The following is a 21,812-nucleotide window of genomic DNA, read 5'->3' as shown; positions in this document are numbered from 1 at the left end:
CCATCCATGGATTCTGTCAGTGTTTTGATCTGTTCACCATCAACATTGCGTGCAGCAGCAACCACAGCCTCCCAGACACTGTTCAGAGAGGTGTACTGTTTTCCCTCCTTGTAAATCTCACATTTGATGATGGACCACAGGTTCTCAATGGGGTTCAGATCAGGTGAACAAGGAGGCCATGTCATTAGATTTTCTTCTTTTATACCCTTTCTTGCCAGCCACGCTGTAAAGTACTTGGACGCGTGTGATGGAGCATTGTCCTGCATGAAAATCATGCTTTTCTTGAAGGATGCAGACTTCTTCCTGTACCACTGCTTGAAGAAGGTGTCTTCCAGAAACTGGCAGTAGGACTGGGAGTTGAGCTTGACTCCATCCTCAACCCGAAAAGGCCCCACAAGCTCATCTTTGATGATACCAGCCCAAACCAGTACTCCACCTCCACCTTGCTGGCGTCTGAGTCGGACTAGAGCTCTCTGCCCTTTACCAATCCAGCCACGGGCCCATCCATCTGGCCCATCAAGACTCACTCTCATTTCATCAGTCCATAAAACCTTAGAAAAATCAGTCTTGAGATATTTCTTGGCCCAGTCTTGACGTTTCAGCTTGTGTGTCTTGTTCAGTGGTGGTCGTCTTTCAGCCTTTCTTACCTTGGCCATGTCTCTGAGTATTGCACACCTTGTGCTTTTGGGCACTCCAGTGATGTTGCAGCTCTGAAATATGGCCAAACTGGTGGCAAGTGGCATCTTGGCAGCTGCACGCTTGACTTTTCTCAGTTCATGGGCAGTTATTTTGCGCCTTGGTTTTTCCACACGCTTCTTGCGACCCTTTTGACTATTTTGAATGAAACGCTTGATTGTTCGATGATCACGCTTCAGAAGCTTTGCAATTTTAAGAGTGCTGCATCCCTCTGCAAGATATGTCACTATTTTTTACTTTTCTGAGCCTGTCAAGTCCTTCATTTGACCCATTTTGCCAAAGGAAAGGAAGTTGCCTAATAATTATGCACACCTGATATAGGGTGTTGATGTCATTAGACCACACCCCTTCTCATTACAGAGATGCACATCACCTAATATGCTTAATTGGTAGTAGGCTTTCGAGCCTATGCAGCTTGGAGTAAGACAACATGCATAAAGAGGATGATGTGGTCAAAATACTAATTTGCCTAATAATTCTGCACTCCCTGTATATATATATGTCTAAATATGTATATGTATGTGTATATATATATATATATATATATATATACACATATATGTGTGTGTGTTTATGTGTGTGTACATTTGTATTAATATGTGTACATATGTACTGTATCTACAGACATATATACACATATAAACACATAATTACACACACACACACACACACACACACACACACACACACACACATATATATATATATATATATATATATATATATATATATATATGCATTGGCGCCCTTTGCAGTTAAGTAGATGAAAACATGTAAAAGTATATTATTGCAATATTCCTATTTAATAAAGTGTTATAGTGTGTATTTACTGTAAATATTTCACATTCCAATGTTCTGCACATAGCAGAATATGTTCTAAGTATTTATAAATATATATTCTTATATACTGTATATATATCTGTATGTATCTATACCTATATGTAATCATGTGTATGCTAATTTGTGGGGGGAATATGTGAATGCACATGCAATATTCTAAGTTCAGCTTTTTGCGCTTGTCGAGTTAATGCACAAGCGAAAACAGTTTACTTTCAACACATAATACAGGTACAACCGACGAGCACAAGAAGCTTACTTCTAGCGCTGTTAACACTAGAGCAGGAGCTTAAAAAGCAACAATACAACACAGTGTGTTACACAATGTAGCTTATTCTATAAGCCATTTCAAATAATAATAATAATTATCCAGTTAATCTCAACCTGAGATCCCACAAAAAACTATCGGCTAGATTACGAGTTTTAGTCGGTAAGGCTTGCGGTGCTAACGTGCAGTTTCTGCTCACTGCTCATCTACAAACAACGCTGGTATTATGAGTTTTCTGAAAGCCGGCGTTAGCCGCAGAAAAGTGAGCGGAGAGCAAAATTTAGCTCAACATCTCACCTCAATACCAGCGCTGCTTACGGTAGCGGTGAGCTGGCTAAACGTGCTTGTGCATGATTTCCCCATAGGAATCAATGGGGCTGAACAAAAACCTAACACCTGCAAAAAAGCAGCGTTCAGCTCCTAACGCAGCCCCATTGATTCCTATGGGAAAATACTTTTTATGTCTACACCTAACACCCTAACATGAACCCCGAGTCTAAACATCCCTAATCTTACACTTATTAACCCCTAATCTGCCGCCCCCGACCTCGCCGACACCTGCATTATATTATTAACCCCTAATCTGCCACTCCGGACACCGTCGCCACCTACATTATACTTATGAACCCCTAATCTATCGCCCCCAACATCATCGACACCTACATTATAGTTATTAACCCCTAATCTGCCGCCCCCAATGTCGCCGCAACCTAACTACATTTATTAACCCCTAATCTGCCGCCCACAATGTCGCCGCCACTATATTAAATGTATTAACCCCTAAATCTAAGTCTAACCCTAACACCTCCCCTAACTTAAAGTGAAGGTAAATACAAACGCTCTATTCTTAAAAATTAAATATATCAAGGCAAATAAATATAAGTTTAATTCATCAATATTTCTAAATCTTAATATTACCTGCGATATCCTATGTTATTCTCATCTACTCGGCTATCCGAAAAACAACCCGTCAATTTTTTTATTTTTTTTAAACAACGATCACGTTGTGCAGCCATCCAATTGATTCTCTGGCCGTTAATTTACGTCATCATGGTCTGGTTCGTGATGTGCATGCGTAACAGTTTCTAAATTGCAGTTCCCAAGCGCGCGCGTCCACGCTTCACGCATGCGCATTATCCCCTATGTATTGTAGGCATAGCTTTGACCGCAAAAAAAAAGAACCAGTCTCTATGTTGGCAAATATAGTATTGAATGAATCTCGTTACTCATTCAATACTATGTTGCAAAGTATTGACGCATGCGTAGTATAGAATCGATGCTCGATGTGCACGAGCTGAGTATACAAGTATAGAGCGGGTGGGACCACTCTATACGTCACGGTATCCTAAACCAGGAAATAGTGAATGGGAGGAGAAACGGAAAGGAAGCGTAAGAAAAATATAGATATAAAATTACTTAAATCAATAATGTTTTTTCAAAAATAAAGCTAGCGACTTGATTTAAGTTACTAAAAGGGTTGTAAATAGGATTGATGGGTACAAAAACTTTAGCTTCACTTTAAATATAATTTAAATACATCTAAATAAAATTACTACAATTCACTAAATTATTCCTATTTAAAACTAAATACTTACCTATAAAATAAACCCTAAGTTAGCTACAATATAACTAATAGTTACATTGTATCTATCTTAGGGTTTATTTTTATTTTACAGGCAAGTTTGTATTTATTTTTACTAGGTACAATAGTTATTAATAACTACCTAGCTAAAATAAATACAAAAGAACCTGTAAAATAAAACTTTAGCTAAGTTACAATTACACCTAACACTACACTATAAATAAATTAATTATGTAAATTAAATTAAATTAATTACAATAAAATAAAATAAAGTACAACCCCCCCACTAAATTACAGAAAATAATAAAATAATTTCAAGTTTTATCAACTTTCTTCAACTAATTACACCTAATCTAATCCCCCTAATAAAATAAAAAAGTCCCCCAAAATAATAAAAATCCCTACCCTATACTAAATTACAAATAGCCCTTAACAAGGTTTTTTGCAGGGCATTGCCCCAAAGTAATCAGCTCTTTTACCTGTAAAAAAAAATAAAAAAAAATACCCCCCCAACATTAAAACCCACCACCCACACACCCAACCCTACTCTAAAACCTGCCCAATCCCCCTTAATAAAACCTAACACTAACCCCTTGAAGATCACCCTACCTTGAGACGTCTTCATCCAGCCGGGCCAAAGTCCTCCACAAAGCCGAGCAGAAGTGGTCCTCCAGATGGGAAGATGTCTTCATCGAAGCCGGCCAGAAGAGGTCCTCCAGGCGGGCAGAAGTCTTCATCCAGACGGCATCTTCCATCTTTATCCATCCGGATCGGAGCGGGTCCATCTTCAAGACATCCGACGCGGAGAATCCTCTTCCAATGAAGTCCAACTGAAGAATGAAGGTTCCTTTAAATGACGTCATCCAAGATGGCGTCCCTTGAATTCTGATTGGCTGATAGAATTCTATCAGCCAATCGGAATTAAGGTAGAAAAAATCCTATTGGCTGATGCAATCAGCCAATAGGATTGAAGTTCAATCCTATTGGCTGATCCAATCAGCCAATAGGATTGAGCTCGCATTCTATTGGCTGATTGGATCAGCCAATAGAATGCAAGCTCAATCCTATTGGCTGATTGCATCAGCCAATAGGATTTTTTCTACCTTAATTCCGATTGGCTGATAGAATTCTATTATAAGATAATCCATCAACAAAAGTGCAAGGATTCCTAACCATTTAACCCGTATCCCTATGAACACTATCCATCTATGAACACAGATTGTGTATCTGTTATTTGCTACATGTGATTAACATTTTGTTGTTTTAAAAAATGGGATTAATACTTACAGTTAACACGCTATACTGCCTGACACATTTTTAAAATTGGTGTTGATACTAATGGGTGGGTTAACAGCTCACAAGAGCGTAAGTAATGTCCATTTAGAACAGGACCGAATTCCCTTTTTAAGACTATATAACACTATTGTTTGTATTATTTTTATCTTTTATATTGAGGCAATCACATATTGATGTGGAGAGATCTTCACTAGATGACAATCTTCCCTGTCTACATTGTTACTATGTATTCTTTGAAAAGTGCACATTGTATCACTTGTTATTTTGTACTATTATACACATATAACCCATAGGATCCTTCAAGGAAGAATAAGTCTTCAAAGGAATGGTAAACTACTTGAATATGATATAAACAGGCACATCCACTGTTGGACAATCTCCCCATTATTCTAAAAGAGAGTAGATGAAAAGGAAAACATGAATCATAAGATAACTACTATCATTCCTCAGAGGTGAAACAGGAAAAACCCAAGCCATGCATTATTTTATCTATCTATCTATCTATCTATCTATCTATCTATCTACAACTAAAAACCTATCTGGATATTTGAGCAGGTAGAGAAAATACTGTAGACCAGGAAACAAGAAAGCTAGTTAACCCCAAATATTTAGATTTGCTGGAGGAAACCAGTAGATTTGATTAAAAAAGGACCTCATAAACTTAAATTTGTGCAAAAACTGGAGGTTGTGGAAAGCGCACGTTATATTTTCCTGATTTGATGCCAAAATGGGCGGTAACTTACTTTTCAAGACCACGTAAACAGGATTGTTGCACAATAATAATACACAATATAGGTTTTCCCCATATGGGTCTTGTGGGCATTTACTTGAAAAAAAAAAAAAAAAGCATTTTGCAACATGGAGGGCACCAGCTAGCTATAACAGCGTATACAACAACAATAGCAATGTATAAATGGTTGTACATCTGAAATGATTCTTTCATAAGCTTGCCCCAAAAACTCACATAACCCTAGGACAGACAAAGCAATGTACTTTATGGATAAAATGAAGGAACATGACATAGTTTACACTTTTGCCTCTGACAAAATAAACACTTTTCATTAGATCACCATGGTATAAAATAGCATTTCAGCTCTCTGTAGGGCTAGATAATGGCTGGAATGCTAAAAATAAAATGTAGCTGTGAAAACACAAAATCAAATTAGTTTTCTCTATTATTAAAGGAAAACTTTCACAGTTATGACAAGACAAACTATTTACTAATTAAAGGGATACTGAACCCACATTTTTTTCTTTAATGATTCAGATAGAGCATGACATTTGAAGCAACTTTCTAATTTACTCTTATTATCACTTTTCCTTCATTCTCTTGATATCTTTGTTTTAAAAGCAGGAATGTAGAGCAATGACTTTCCCTTTCTGTCAGTTAAATCAAGAACAATGAAGGAATATACAGAGGATTGATTGACACCTCATTAAAACTTTATGTGAACCCCACATATAGCAGTGATTAACCCCTTCTGTTATCCACACTTGGAAGATCGTTTAATTATCATCTATGACATATGTCAACCACAAAAATAAAACTGATTAATTTCCAATCTACCAACTAAAAAGACCCAATTTCACCCTCCTTTTTCACTGTCTCTGGGGTTTCTACTGATATGCACTGGGGTTTCTAATAAGGCGCGTAACTCTTTGTTACAACATATAAATGGATAATTCTTGGTCTCTCCATGAATCCTTTTAATATGACTTCCAACAATTATGTTGCTCTAGTGCTGGTCTACATGATCTCTACCTAAATATAACTGGGTTCAGTGTCCCTTTAACTCGCAGTGTCCCTGCGAGTTTAAGGGACACTGAACCCAAATTTTTTCTTTCATGATTCAGATAGAGCATGACATTTTAAGCAACTTTCTAATTATTATCAATTTTTCTTCGTTCTCTTGCTATCTTTATTTTAAAAGCAGGAATGTAAATCTTAGCAGCCAGCCCATTTTAGGTTCAGCACCATGGATAGCGCTTGCTTATTGGAGACTTACATTTACCCACCAATAAGCAAGCATAACCCAGGTTCTCAACCAAAAATGGGCTGGCTCCTATGCATCACATTCCTGCTTTTTAAATAAAGATAGCAAGAGAATGAAGAAAAACTGATAATAGGAGTAAATTATAGCATGCAATTTTAAGCAACTTTCTATCTGAATCATGAAAGAAAAAATTTGGGTTTAGTGTCCCTTTAATAAAACTTTTAATATATCCATATAGGAACCAAAAAAAACCCCTTGTTAAAATAGGAGACACCTTAGTATGGTGTTATTAAAGGGACAGTATACACCTGAGATTTCAATAAAAAATATTTAGTTATGTAAAGTAAAACAACTTTGCAATATACTTTCATTATTCATTTTGCCACCTTTCGTTTAATTTAGCTCTTAAAAGTTGTGTATTTTCTAATTCTCATAAATTGAAGTAAACAATCTAATTTTCTCTAGGCTAACCCTGCAACATATATGTCCCCAATTGTCTATAACTAAAAACAACTGTAAAACACTTTGAACTAACATTATGACCACTGCTAGCCTTGTTGTTTTCAGACTCAATTTCAGATTGACTCCGACAAATAAAACAATTGGTGGGTGAAGATTGGCTATTGAAAAACAATCACAGCAAACAAGATGCTAATTTGTTTTAAAAATGTTTAGAATTGGCTGTAATGTTTTCTACAGGAAAACAACATAAATGTCTTGTAATTACAATGTATTTACTCTCTTTATCACTAATGGGAGCCGCAGCACCCTAAATGTCTCTTATCTGAGTATAAACTGTAATATAATGGAAGTGAACTTTTGGATATTTAGCTGAGCTGATGAGTGCTTGCACATTTAGTTATGTGGATCATGATTAGACACATATTTACATCTTTGTGAAACTGAATCGACTTATTATCCATTGTATCCTACTATTTGCTCAGGTATTTTCTCTTAATTCAGATCTTAGATTTACTGTGACTCATTCACTGGTCTATGTATGGAGAATGTCCTGTTTAACAGTATATATTGTGCTGATGAGCAGTAGGCAGGATCTAGCTGTTTGCTTTTCTGAGAGTTATGTACAGTATTAAGACTTTTAGGGATGGTCAGTCATTTTTTTATTTCATTTTTATTGAGTAAAATAATACAAGGTTACAAATATTTTAAGCCATCTAAAAACAAGTTTCAAATAGAATCATAAATACAAAGAAGTGTTCTCCATGGACAATGTTCCCTGCCGGGTGGCATTATTAAGTTGGATGGGGGTGTGGAAATACTTTCTAATATGATAAAATTTTCTACTATCCAATGCACACATTATTTGCATAATTTAACATAAATACATTTCATGCTAATTTGATCAATAAACATTGAACATGTTAGTATTAGCTGATTTCAGCTTATTTTTACTACATTTTTAGCCAGATGGTCAGCAAAATCAGCAAGGTGGTGCACCCATTAAAAAAGTCCTGGGGAGAACACTGTAAAGTAACGCTCTATATATCAGTAAACAACCACATCTATGTTTTAGTAAAGTAACTAGTGCAAGTGTAATCCTCAATTTTATATAAGTATATAACAGAAGGTGCTCAGATACAGTAAGTCTAAATGAGAGAGGGTCATGAGGCAGATCGGCTGGCTCACTAATTGTCAGTAATGATATATGAATGAAGACCGATATGTTTACATCCATAATTGTTAGGTTCATAATAAAAACAAATATATAAAACAATAAGTTATTGTTTTATACTATGAATGTTTTCATTATTAATATCTGAGGGAATATTTTTATAAAATGTATTTAATTTTTTTTAAAAAAAGCAAAAAAGGCAACGCAGACAGAGATAAATGATTCACTGCATTCATCTAATACTAGTACCTATATTATATATTATACACAATTGCTTTGGTCCTCCAGAGCACCAGATGTAGTTTTAATAGCCCCTAACCTCACCAGTGTAGGTCCTAGTAGCCAGCCAATCAGAAAAGTAGGTAGACTCAGTTTTGACAGTGAGTCTTCCAACCACAACACACATGATTGTATAAGCTTATGTTAAATAATACAGTAAAGGTCAAGGAACAGCCCATACCGAAAAAGAAGAAAGCAAGAAATGATGTTACTGCAGAGGAGGCTAATTACAGAGGACATTGACAGATAGGGCCATCACTTGCATTTTTGTTTTGTATTACTATCAGATAGGGGGATATAGAGGTAGGAGAGGGTTCCACATGTGTTAGGGGGTGCTAATGCATTGGCAGGGTTGTGATAAGGTATCATATATGGGTATTTAATGATTGAAGGATCATTATGTAGGGAATATTCTTTGGATGTTGGGTGTGTGTGGTTGTAGGATCAGCAGGTAGGTCAGGGTTGCAAGTAAGGCCAAAACCGGTGTGTGATTTGGGGGTCACTGTTGTGATTAAACCTGGCAGGGGTCAATGTAAGTGTTAAAGGGATATGAAACCCACATTTTTTCTTTCATGATTCTGTAAGAGCATGCCATTTTCAGCAACTTTCTATTTTACTCCTATTATAATTTTTTTTCTTCATTCTATTGGTATCTTTATTTGAAAAAGCAGGAATGTACACTTAGGAGTCAGACCTTTTTTGGTTCAGCACCCTGGGTAGCGCTTGTTGATTAGTGGCTACATTTAGCTACCAATCAGCAAGCGCTAGCCAGGTGAGGAATCAAAAATTAGCCAGCTCCTAAGCTTATATTTCTGCTTTTTAAAATAAAGATACCAATAGTACGAAGAAAAAATGATAATAGTAGTAAATTAAAAAGTTGTTTAAAATTGCATGCTCTATCTGAATCATGAAAGATAAAAAAATGGGTTTCATACCCCTTTACTAGTTGGAAAGCAGATAACAAACTTTCACTACAATTTAGCAATTTGTTATGATTCTGTTGCAGAATTATGGGCTTCATTTCTGAACTATGATTGAGTTGTAGCCATTACCAATAGATGGAATTGTAAAAAATAACAAACTGTTTAACAACTCTAAGCATTAAAGTATAAGTTTTATCATTACATGAGTTCAATGAAATTCGATTATTTAATTTGTGTTTTGTATGTTGAGTTCAAACGATATTGGTTCTCATGCAAATATTATTTTGACTCCCACTGATAGCCACATATACTGCATATAAGACCCTACTTATGTGATTCTTTTTAATGTATTCATTTGGTTTAATGATTCTGGAGACTTACATGTCAAAACAGGTAAACAGCTCCCCCTTTGTACTAATGCTGCACAATAATATGCACTAATAATATAAGCTGACACTTTAATCAAATAGCTATAACTATTTCCCCATTACAGAGGAAATGTAGTGAGATGTGCAAGCCCAGAGGCTGCTATAATACATTTTATGTTATTTATGTCATTGTATTTTAATAATATAATGCAAAAAAAAAAAAATATTTATAAACTGAAAATAATATTAGAACTGTTACCTGCAAAGTGGTTCTACATGGTCTCTGTCAAGAAAATCATGATCTCTTTTCACAGATGCAATGTCAATTGGAAACTGGGAATCTAGAAAAAGAGACAATATTAAAGCCAATCCCACGGTTATTTAAAATAAACTGTAGGACACAAACTTAAAGAGACATAAAGGTTTCTTTCAACATTCAGATAGCAAATTCAATTTTAAACAACTTTCCAATTTATTTCTATGATCAAATTGGCTTAATTCTCTTGGTATCCTTTGCTGAAGGGGCAACACTGCAGTACTGGTAGCTGGCTGAACCCATCTAGTGATCCAATCACAAGAGACAAATTTGTCCAGGCACCAATCACCAGCCAGCGCCCAGTAGTGTAGCATATGTACATATTATTTTTTAACAACATATACCAAGAGAACAAAATACATTTGAAAATTGAAGTGAATTTAAAAGTGCCTTAACATTTTATGCTCTCTCTGAATCATGCAGGTTTAATTTTGACTTTCTTATCCCTTTAAGTACAAGCTAAAGTAAAGAAAACGAAGATATAGAATAAGACACAGCACAATTAATGAAAACTAAAATATATTTATTTTTTAAATCAGATTAAAATAAATCCCTTTGCCGCCAGCTCTTCTTGGCAACCAAATGGAGTAACACAGTAGATGAGGTTGAAAAAAGTCCATCGAGTTCAACCTATACAATAAACAATAGAATATTATCCGGCCTCAGTAAATGACAAATATTCCGTATTACAATCCGTAGGGGTTTGTTGCTTACAAAATAATAAAAAAATAAAATAAAAAAGACAATTTGAGTTACTTTTTTTTAATCAATAAGGTAAACTATCTATAAAGTCATTATTGCAGGATTTAAAGGGACATAAACCCCAACACTTTCCCTACATGATTCAGACAAAGTATGCAATTTTAAGCAACTTTCTAATCTACTTGTTATCATTTTTTTGTCCTTTGGTATCTTTTGTTGAAAAGCAGGGGCATAATCTCAGGAGCGTGCATGTGTCTGGAGCACTATACGGCAGTAGTTTTGAAAGAATGTTATCCATGTGCAAGAACACTAGAGAGCAGCACTATTTCCTTCATTGTAGTGCTCCAGACACCAACCTAGGTATATCGATGGGAATGAAGCAAATTTGATAATATAATTAAATTGGAAAGTTGTTAAAAATTGTACTCTTTGTCTGAATCACAACAAAACATTTTGGGGTTTTTATATCCTTTAATATGACCCTTCAATATTGCTACATTGCTGTATCCTATATTACACGGTTCTCGGACTGAATGCCGAAGCACATTTGTCTGTCAGACATATGTCCGAGAGTCTATATTCCCAGTGGAGAAATGACCGACAGTCACAATTGGCTGACGTTTATTTCTCTTAAAGGGATAGTTTACTAAAAAAAATTCTCCCCTTTAATTTGTTCCCAATGCTCCACTTTACCTGCTGAAGTGTATTAAATTGTTTACAAGTAGCTCCTTTACCCTTATATTGGCATTTGAAATAGTTGATTTAGCATGTGGTATCCCCACCTATTCTGAAAGTTTGTGGCCGCAGGTCCAAGCTATAGATAAGCTTTGTAAACACAGCCAGCAGAAGAAATTACAGTCCCAGTGGGCTATAGCAGCGATAAGGTAATAAAATGTTGATTTTCCATTGTTCTCTAAAAGTACAGGTGATTGTTTTATGGACAGATATAAGATAAAGATGCTATGATACAGTAATGAGATCTGATTATACCTACAAGCTCAACCTATTTTATTAGGCTGTGGCTTCAAAACACAAAATCAGAGCTTTAATATACACAAATAAACCTTAAAAAGCTAATTTTCATACATTTTTACAGTTATTTTTGCAGTTGGTAAAAAAGCAATTGTAAACACATTAAGGAAAAAACTATTTTACAGTATACTGTCCCTTTAACTCGCAGGCCCACGCTCGTTACTCACTATTATACAAGAACAGATAAGCTCCAGAATGTTCTCTTATATATATATAAATATAATTATAAGTTAATATATTATAAAAAATAATAAATATGTAAAAAAAATATAAATATTTTATGTTTGTCCTTTTTGTAATATTTTAAATAAAGATTCACTATACGTCATGCCATTAGAGTGAGGCTGTGATGGGTCCATGCGGAGTTAAACGTGAGTAGGATCGGACACATTTGGCCGCGGCTGGACTGTTATCCGACAGACATTTCCTTGTCGGATTATTATCCGTGGGCACAAATGTCTGCCAGATAACAGTCTGGCTTTGATATTAGTCTATGCTTATAAGATGCATTTAAGCATTCACAGTTTGATGTGGGGAGAACTCCAGAGAACAAAAAACCTTGTCTTGGGATAATTATTTTACACTCACCACATATACTTTATACACACACAGTGCAGACACTTTGGAATAACGAAAACATAATGATTAGCACAATCAGGATTTTTAATATTTGAATTGAACAAGAGAAAATACATTAGCACTTGAAAAATACAGATGTGGTGTTTAAAAGACACCAGATTTTTTTTTTCAAGAGGCCATCAATGCTAAAATAGAAAGGTCTTAAGATCCTGTGAAAATATGTTTAAAAATGGTTTTCAGATTAACTGGAATACCACTGCCAAATTGCTGTAGTGAAAAATATTATAGGTGATAACATATTGCAATGGGAATGAATGAATTGGAGTGTTAGAATTTGGAAACAACATGAAAGGTCACACAAAAGTGGTTGTCCTTGATTCTGGTGTATTGAAATAGGGAGATCAGAGTGAGAAAAAACAACAAAAAAACAAACAAAACGAAAACAAAAACAAAACAAGACTTACATGACCCAGAGCAGCTTGAATTATTTAGGGAATGCATATAAAGCAGGATTACTTTAGAAAATAAAATAAACCATTTGATCTAATAGTACTACACAGTATGAAGCTATGAAGCTAAAGCAATAATAAAACAATATCATGCTGCACAGGTAGAGGGCGCTCTTACAAACACTCACCGTTCATGCGGTGGGAATATGAGCCTCAAGTAGGAAATGTATGGGATAAGTATAAGCTTTTTTCCTTCTTCATTTTCTTTAAAATGTGAAAAATTAGGGGTTTTGGAAAAAGCAAGAATTAAGGTCTTTGGATCTTCCCAGGAGAAAGTGAAAATGTCTCTTGTTCGCAATAACTTCTTCTAAAGATAAATAATACTGTGCATATACAATACTGGAAAAGCCACTTTTTAGCCTGTACTGTAACAGAGTCAGCTGAATATATGAGGTTTTGTTAATAATTAAATATCTATGAATAATCTTGTTTCCTCTGAGATATAAACTTTTATCCAGCAGATGGCGCTGTGCTATATAAATCTTAAAACTATCAATTTTCATCCAAAAGATGAATGTTTGTGTATCAAATATTATGTTTGTTTCATCCAACACATGGTGTTGTAATAATTTACATTATTTTAGAATCTGGGTCCATATATTTTTTATATTATGTCTCATATTGGCTGTTTACCACTGTGTAACATCCCCTTTTCTTTAATTTACACTTACTAGTCCTAAAGCCCGTTTACACTGGCCATTTTTTGCAGTACAGGGGTCCCACCCCCTTGCTCTCTCTCTTTCCCTCTCTTTTTCTCTCTCTCCCCCTCTCTTTTGTTCTCTCTCTCCCACTCTCATTTGCGCTCTCTCTCCCCCTCTCTTTTGCTCTCTCCACCCTCTCTGTCGCTTTCTCTCTTCCCCCCCTTCTTTTGCTCTCTTGCTTTCTCTCCCCCAATCTTTTGTACTCTCTCTCCCCCCCCTCTCTTTGCGCTCTCTCTCCCCTCTATTTTGTGCTCTCTCTCCCCCTCTGTTTTGCTCTCTCTCTCTCCCCCTCTGTTTTGCTCTCTCTCTCTCCCCCCCCTCTTTTGCTCTCTCTCTCCCCCCTCTTTTGCTCTCTCTTTCTACCCCCTCTCTTTTGCTCTCTCTCTCTTCCCCCTCTTTTGCTCTCTCTCCCCCTCTCTTTTGCTCTCTCTCCCCTCTCTTTTGCTCTCTCTCTCTCTCTCTCTCTCTCTCTCTCTCTTTCCCCCCTCTTGCTCTCTCTCCCCCTCTCTTTTGCTCTCTCTCTCCCCCTCTCTTTTGCACTCTCTCTCTGCCACCTATCTTTTGCACTCTCTCCCCTCTCTTTTGCGCTCTCTCTCTCCCCCTCTCTTTTGCATGCTCTCTCCCCCCTCTCTTTTGCCCTCTCTCTCTCTGCCTCCTTTATTTTGCTCTCTCTCCCCCCTCTCTTTTGCTTTCTCTCTCCCCATTCATTTGCTCTCTCTCTCTCTCCCCCTCTCTTTTGCTCTCCCTCTCCATCCTCTTTTGCTCTCTCTCCTCTCTCTTTTGTTCTCTCCCCCCTCTCTTTTGCTCTCTCTCTCTCCCTCTCTTTTGGTCTCTCTCCCCCTCTCTTTTGCTCTCTCACCCTCTCTTTTGCTCTCTCTTCCTTCTCTTTTGGTCTCTCTCTTCTCTCTTTTGTTCTCTCGCCCCTCTCTTTTGCTCTCTCTCCCCCCTCTCTTTTGCTCTTTCTCCTCCTCTCTTTTTTGCTCTTTCTCTCCTCTCTTTTGCTCTCTCTCCCCCCTCTTTTGCTCTTTCTCCCCCTCTTTTGCTCTCTCTCTCCTCTCTTTTGCTTGCTCTCTCCCCTCTCTTTTGCTTTCTCCCCTCTCTTTCGCTCTCTCTCCCCTCTCTTTTGCTCTCTCTTCCCTCTCTTTTACTCTCTCTCCCCTCTCTTTTGCTCTCTCTCCCCTCTCTTTTGCTCTCTCTTCCCTCTCTTTTACTCTCTCTCCCCTCTCTTTTGCTCTCTCTCCCCTCTCTTTTGCTCTCTCTCTCCTCTCTTTTGCTCTCTCTCTCTCTCCTCTCCTTTGCTCTTTCTCCCCCTCTCTTTTGCTCTCTCTTCCCTCTCTTTTGCTCTCTCCCCCCTCTCTTTTGCTCTCTCTCCCCTCTCTTTTGCTCTCTCTCTCCCCTCTCTTTTGCTCTCTCTCTCCTCTCTCTTTTGCTCTCTCTCCCTTCTCTTTTGGTCACTCTTTCCTCCCTTTTGCTCTCTCTCCCCCTCTCTTTTGCTTTCTCACCCCTCTCTTTTGCTTGCTCTCTCCCCTCTCTTTTACTATCTCTCCCCTCTTTTTTGCTCTCTCTCTTCTCTTTGGTCTCTCTCCCCCCTCTTTGATCTCCTTCCCTTCTCTTTTGCTCTCTCTCCCTTCTCTTTTGCTCTCTCTCTCCTCTCTTTTGCTCTCTCTCTGTCAGGATTCCCTTTAAGGATCACTTGCTTACCAGTTCATTGAGCTGCTGTCCCTTTAATTCCAGACCTAACCACTTCCTGTTTCCTATAAAGGTCTATCAGTCTCTTAGCAAATTGCTTGGTATTGAAGTACACCTTAATTCCACGCTCCTCAAATTACCTATAGTTATCACCTATGTGAGTTACAGCTCAACCCAACATGACCTTTTAATTCATTAAAGCCGCTTAGCCGCAACTCGGCAATTTCAGCACCTACGATATCAACTACAACTCCAGCCGGATCTACTAGATCAATCCGCGGTGACGTCACACGCCAACGAAACGGACAATCCAGGCTAATGCCTTTCTGCTCATCGTTACCGGACCTCTTAACTGGGTATTAGGAGTTATACCTAAATCTGAAACCTAACCATCTGGCTTATTTCGAAGGTAACCTACTTTAAGTCTACGAACTATACGTAATATCTGCAACTATCCATACTTAAGTATTACACTCAATACCACTGCTTAATTGTTTGTAAAGCACTATTGTGTATTTTCTTCTCAGCTTATCCGAAAAGGGATACTATGTTAACTTTCAGTTTCACAAGTGTTTCTCAGTTGATACTTAGTAATTGTACCTCAGCTTAATTAACATTCTCCTCAACTTCTGTCATTTTACCACGCTGGTTTCAGTAACAGTAGCTTAGCTGTATTTCTGTGAACACTCTCAGGTGACAGTTATAAGCATTTTTCCTTATCATTCCTGAAACTTATAACAACTGCTTAGGAATATAACTGGGACCCACTTTACCTATTAGGTAAATTATGTGCTTCCCAAGTGATCCTAAGCCACATATAAATATAAAATTACATCTCAGCAGCTGTGGTCTAATTTGAAGTTTTTCTTATTCTTTAGAACAACTTGATATTTTTATAAGGTCGTGACAGAATACCAAGCCCTTTAATATGGATCCAGCTGAGATGACCGCAGAAATACAGTCTTTAAACCAGAAAGTTGATTTACTGGCTGATGGCCTTAATACATTAAAAGCAGAAAATGTAGCACTTAAAGCTTATATAAAGGATTACTTAGAGACAAAAATACATTCCCCTGAACCACAAGTTAGTCTCCCTGAAAAATTATATGGTGACAGGGCACACTACAGAGACTTTAAAAATGCATGTCTCCTGCTATTCACGTTAAAACCCCAGTCCTATCCCAATGATAGAACCAGAGTTCTAACTATTATTTCTTTCCTTAGAGGGGAGCCACGCAGTTGGGCAAACAGTTTTTTTGAGACCAATGAAAATATACTCAATTCATTGGATCAATTTCTATTGGCCATGGGTCAATTATATGAAGACCCTTTCAAACAGCAGACTGCAGAGACAGCACTTAGGGCTCTGAAACAGAGGAAAAGGGTAGTTGAGGATTACATTTCAGATTTCAAGAGGTGGGCAAAAGATTCCGAATGGAATAATTTATCTTTAAGGAATCAGTTCCGCCTGGGTCTATCTGATCCTGTAAAAGATGAACTCTCCCGCACTGACATTCCTGCCACATTAGAAGAGTTAATGAAGCTCAGTATTACTATAGATAGAAGATTAAGGGAAAGACAACATGAAAGAACATATCCAGAGACATACTCTAAAAAGGGTTCTGGTAGTACGTCTGCCACATCTTCTCACAAAACTAACACTGAACCAATGGAAATTGGCTTCCTGAAAGGCCCGTTAAGTCCCCAAGAAAAGATTAGGCGCAGAGAAAATAATCTGTGTCTCTACTGCGCATCAGATGAACACTCAGTTAAAGAATGTCCTGCACTACAGAGATCTAACAAGGGTGAGTTCACAACTTTTAATATTTGCTGTAATACATCTGTCACAAGAACGATATACTGTAAGCTTTCACTCTCTTTTCAGTGGGATCAACACCGTCTCAACGTGCCCGCAATAATTGACTCTGGAGCGACAGCTTGTTACATTGATAAAGATTATACATTTATCAATAAAATTCCGCTTATTCGGAAAAAGTCTCCTGTTTTATTAAAGGGTATTGATGGAAGGCCCATCTCTTCAGGTCCAGTAGAGTTTCAAACAATACCAATTCTAGTATCTACCCCTGAACAACATAGAGAATATCTTACATTTGATGTAATTGCTTCACCTGCTTCTCCAGTCATACTAGGATTGAATTGGTTAGTTTTACATAACCCTGACATAAACTGGACAAACTTGACACTTAAATTTCCTTCCAAATATTGCAGTACAACATGTTTCCCTCTTAATATCATGCACTTCACCCCTGTACAAGATGAGATAATTTTACCTAAACAGTATAGGGATTTCGCAGATGTTTTCAGTAAAACCGAATCTGAAAACCTTCCACCCCACAGGAAGTATGACTGTCCTATTGAGCTAGTGCCAGGGGCACAGATACCATACGGTCATATTTTTCCTTTATCTAAACCCGAGCTTTTACATCTAAAGACCTATCTAGAAGATAATTTAAGGAAGGGTTTCATTCGCCCTTCCACCTCTCCAGCAGGAGCGGGTATATTTTTCGTGAAAAATAAGGATGGCTCCTTAAGGCCTATTGTAGACTATAGACAACTTAACAAAGTTACAATAAAGAACCGGTACCCCTTACCACTTATCCCTGAACTGATCGAAAGACTAGAAGGGGCTAAATACTTCACCAAATTAGATCTCAGAGGGGCTTACAATTTAATACGTGTCAGAAGTGGTGACGAATGGCTCACGGCGTTCCGTACTAGGTATGGTCTATACGAATACACCGTGATGCCATTCGGTTTGTGTAACGCCCCTGCCACTTTCCAATATCTAATCAACGATCTTTTCAGAGATTTTCTAGATGTTTTCCTTGTCATTTAGCTGGATGACATACTCATTTACTCAAAGACCTTTTCTGAACATATTTTACATGTAAGACAGGTACTCTCTAGGTTAAGAAGCAATTTCCTCTACGCCAAACCAGAGAAATGTATTTTCAACACACAGAGTATAACCTTTTTAGGTTATGTTATAACATCTAATGGAATTTACATGGAACAAACTAAAATTCAGGCAATTAAGGAGTGGCCTTCACCTAAATCAAAGAAAGAGGTACAAAGGTTTCTTGGCTTTGCTAACTTCTATCGGAAGTTCATAAAGAACTTCTCGAACATAACAAAGCCTCTAACTCATTTAACCAAATCAGGTACACCGTTTAAATGGAATTCTGAAGCCCAATCAGCTTTTGATATGTTAAAAATCCAGTTCACTACTGCACCGATTCTGAGATTTCCTAACCCTGAACTACCCTACACTTTGGAGGTCGATGCTTCAGATGTAGCTGTGGGTGCAGTTTTATCCCAACGTTCAGGCATAAACCAACCTCTTCATCCTGTAGCCTTTTTTTCTCGATGTTTATCCAGCTCAGAACAAAATTATCCCATTGGAGACAAAGAGCTCCTTGCCATCAAGATGTCATTGGAACATTGGCGACACCTTCTAGAGGGTACTTCATTTCCCACTATCATATATACGGACCATAGGAACCTCCAATACCTTAAATCAACAAGGACACTTTCCGCTAGACAAGTCCGCTGGAATCTTTTCTTTTCTAGGTTTAATTTTCAGATTGTATACCGACCAGCGGGGAAGAATCACAAGGCAGATGCCTTGTCTAGATTACCTACTCATACTCGATTCAATTTACCAAAGGATACTATCATCCCAGCGGAAAACTTTGCCTCCTTCGTCACTGACACCAACTCCAGTCTGATTCATGAACAATCTCTGGACTCCACTAAACCAATCTCCCAGCTCCAGAAGAAAACTGATGGATTATACTATTTCAAGAACAAGATTTATATACCTCCTACATTAAGACAACTAGTTCTTCAGTCTTCCCATGAATCTTTACTTGCTGGACATCCAGGAGTTAAAAAAACACAAGAACTTATCTCACGTTCATACTGGTGGCCGGGAATTTATCAAGACATTAAGAAATATGTCCTTACTTGTACAGAATGTACTATCTCCAAAAGAGCTAAACATGCTCCTTATGGACTTTTGATTCCGTTACCTACTCCTAGCAAACCTTGGCAAGAGATTGCTCTAGATTTTATCGTTGACCTTCCGAAATCCGACAATAACACTACCATCTTAGTTGTTGTCGATCTCTTCAGTAAAATGTCACACTTCATCCCTTACCATAAACTTCCTACTGCATCTGAAACCATTCAACTTCTTATCGCTCATGTTTTCAAACATCACGGTATTCCCAATACTATCCTTACTGACCGTGGAACTCAGTTCTCCAGCAAACTCTGGACTGAATTCTGTAAGGTTTTTTCAATTGATAAAAGGCTTAGTTCAGCATACCATCCTCAGACCAATGGCCAGACTGAAAGGTCAAATCAGTGGCTTGAGCAATTCCTTAGGATCTATTGCTCTTCGCAACCACTACAATGGTCAAAACATTTGCCTTACGCAGAGTTCTGCTTCAATAACACCACTCACTCCACAACCAAACAAACTCCATTCTATGTGAACTACGGTTACCATCCCAGATTTCAATTACTCTCTGACAATCAGAGTTTATCACCCACTATATCTGATCTTTCCGTTCTCATTACATCTAACTTTTCTACTATCAAAGCTGCTATAGAGGATGCAAAGAAGACCCAAAAGTACTACTATGACAGGAAGAGAATTCCGTCTCCGATATACTCTGTTGGAGACTTAGTTTGGTTATCTACGAAAAACCTTAGACTCAACACCCCTTCTAGGAAATTCGCTCCTCTGTTCATCGGACCTTTTCCAGTGGCTCAAATTGTCAACTCTAATGCTGTTCGTCTTACACTACCCGATTCTATGAAGGTGCACCCCACCTTTCATGTTTCCCTATTAAAGCCTTATAAAGCTCTCAGGAATCCCTCTTCTGCTACTATTTCTCCGGAGGTTATTGTGGACCCTAACATCGAATACGAAGTACAATCTATTTTGGACTCCCGAATCCATAGAGGAATTCTTCAATATCTCATCCGTTGGAAGGATTATACTCCGGATGATGATTCGTGGGAGCCTGCTGTCAACATCTCTGCTCCTCGATTGGTTGCACTGTTCCATCGCAGGAATCCTGACCGTCCCAGTCCTTGAGCCCCGGAGTTGCTCCTTGAAGGGGGGATTCTGTCAGGATTCCCTTTAAAGATCACTTGCTTACCAGTTCATTGAGCTGCTGTCCCTTTAATTCCAGACCTAACCACTTCCTGTTTCCTATAAAGGTCTATCAGTCTCTTAGCAAATTGCTTGGTATTGAAGTACACCTTAATTCCACGCTCCTCAAATTACCTATAGTTATCACCTATGTGAGTTACAGCTCAACCCAACATGACCTTTTAATTCATTAAAGCCGCTTAGCCGCAACTCGGCAATTTCAGCACCTACGATATCAACTACAACTCCGGCCGGATCTACTAGATCAATCCGCGGTGACGTCACACGCCAACGAAACGGACAATCCAGGCTAATGCCTTTCTGCTCATCGTTACCGGACCTCTTAACTGGGTATTAGGAGTTATACCTAAATCTGAAACCTAACCATCTGGCTTATTTCGAAGGTAACCTACTTTAAGTCTACGAACTATACGTAATATCTGCAACTATCCATACTTAAGTATTACACTCAATACCACTGCTTAATTGTTTGTAAAGCACTATTGTGTATTTTCTTCTCAGCTTATCCGAAAAGGGATACTATGTTAACTTTCAGTTTCACAAGTGTTTCTCAGTTGATACTTAGTAATTGTACCTCAGCTTAATTAACATTCTCCTCAACTTCTGTCATTTTACCACGCTGGTTTCAGTAACAGTAGCTTAGCTGTATTTCTGTGAACACTCTCAGGTGACAGTTATAAGCATTTTTCCTTATCATTCCTGAAACTTATAACAACTGCTTAGGAATATAACTGGGACCCACTTTACCTATTAGGTAAATTATGTGCTTCCCAAGTGATCCTAAGCCACATATAAATATAAAATTACATCTCAGCAGCTGTGGTCTAATTTGAAGTTTTTCTTATTCTTTAGAACAACTTGATATTTTTATAAGGTCGTGACACTCTCCTACCTCTCTTTTCTCTCTCCTACCTCTCTGTTGCTCTCTCTTGCTCTCTCTCCCCCCCTCTCTGTTGCTCTCTCTCACGGCCATGGCCGCTCCTGCCCCGCCCCGTCACGCCCACACGTCCCTCCCCGTCATGCCCAGCCGGCCCCACCCCCATCATGCCTACAGTTCTCGCGGTGGACAGGTTGGTTTGTTGAAGGCCAGGTGTGTTTGTCCTCACGCAGTCTCTACTGCACATGACAGTTTCAGACAAACACACTTGGCTTTTTATATTATAGGATTAAGCATTTGGGCACTGAAGACACCAGTTGGTTAA

The 21,812-nt window shown here is 37.9% G+C and overlaps 2 protein-coding genes across 6 annotated transcripts in view; one reads left to right on the top strand and one right to left on the bottom strand.

Moving 5' to 3' along the window:
• The window catches only part of STARD13 (StAR related lipid transfer domain containing 13), a 654,709-nt gene that overhangs the window by 61,096 nt on the left and 571,801 nt on the right, over positions 1–21,812 (bottom strand). For all 4 annotated transcript variants that reach the window (XM_053708449.1, XM_053708450.1, XM_053708451.1 and 1 more), the window contains one exon: positions 10,136–10,217. In XM_053708449.1, the coding sequence (XP_053564424.1) occupies positions 10,136–10,217 (82 nt within the window). The remainder of the gene's footprint in view (positions 1–10,135; positions 10,218–21,812) is intronic.
• The window catches only part of LOC128654499 (uncharacterized), a 67,130-nt gene that overhangs the window by 26,250 nt on the left and 19,068 nt on the right, over positions 1–21,812 (top strand). The gene's annotated exons all lie outside the window — the stretch shown is intronic.

The sequence above is a fragment of the Bombina bombina genome, chromosome 3, assembly GCF_027579735.1.
Source record: "Bombina bombina isolate aBomBom1 chromosome 3, aBomBom1.pri, whole genome shotgun sequence".
Classification (NCBI taxonomy): domain Eukaryota; kingdom Metazoa; phylum Chordata; class Amphibia; order Anura; family Bombinatoridae; genus Bombina; species Bombina bombina.
This window is presented reverse-complemented; position numbering and strand designations above follow the sequence as displayed.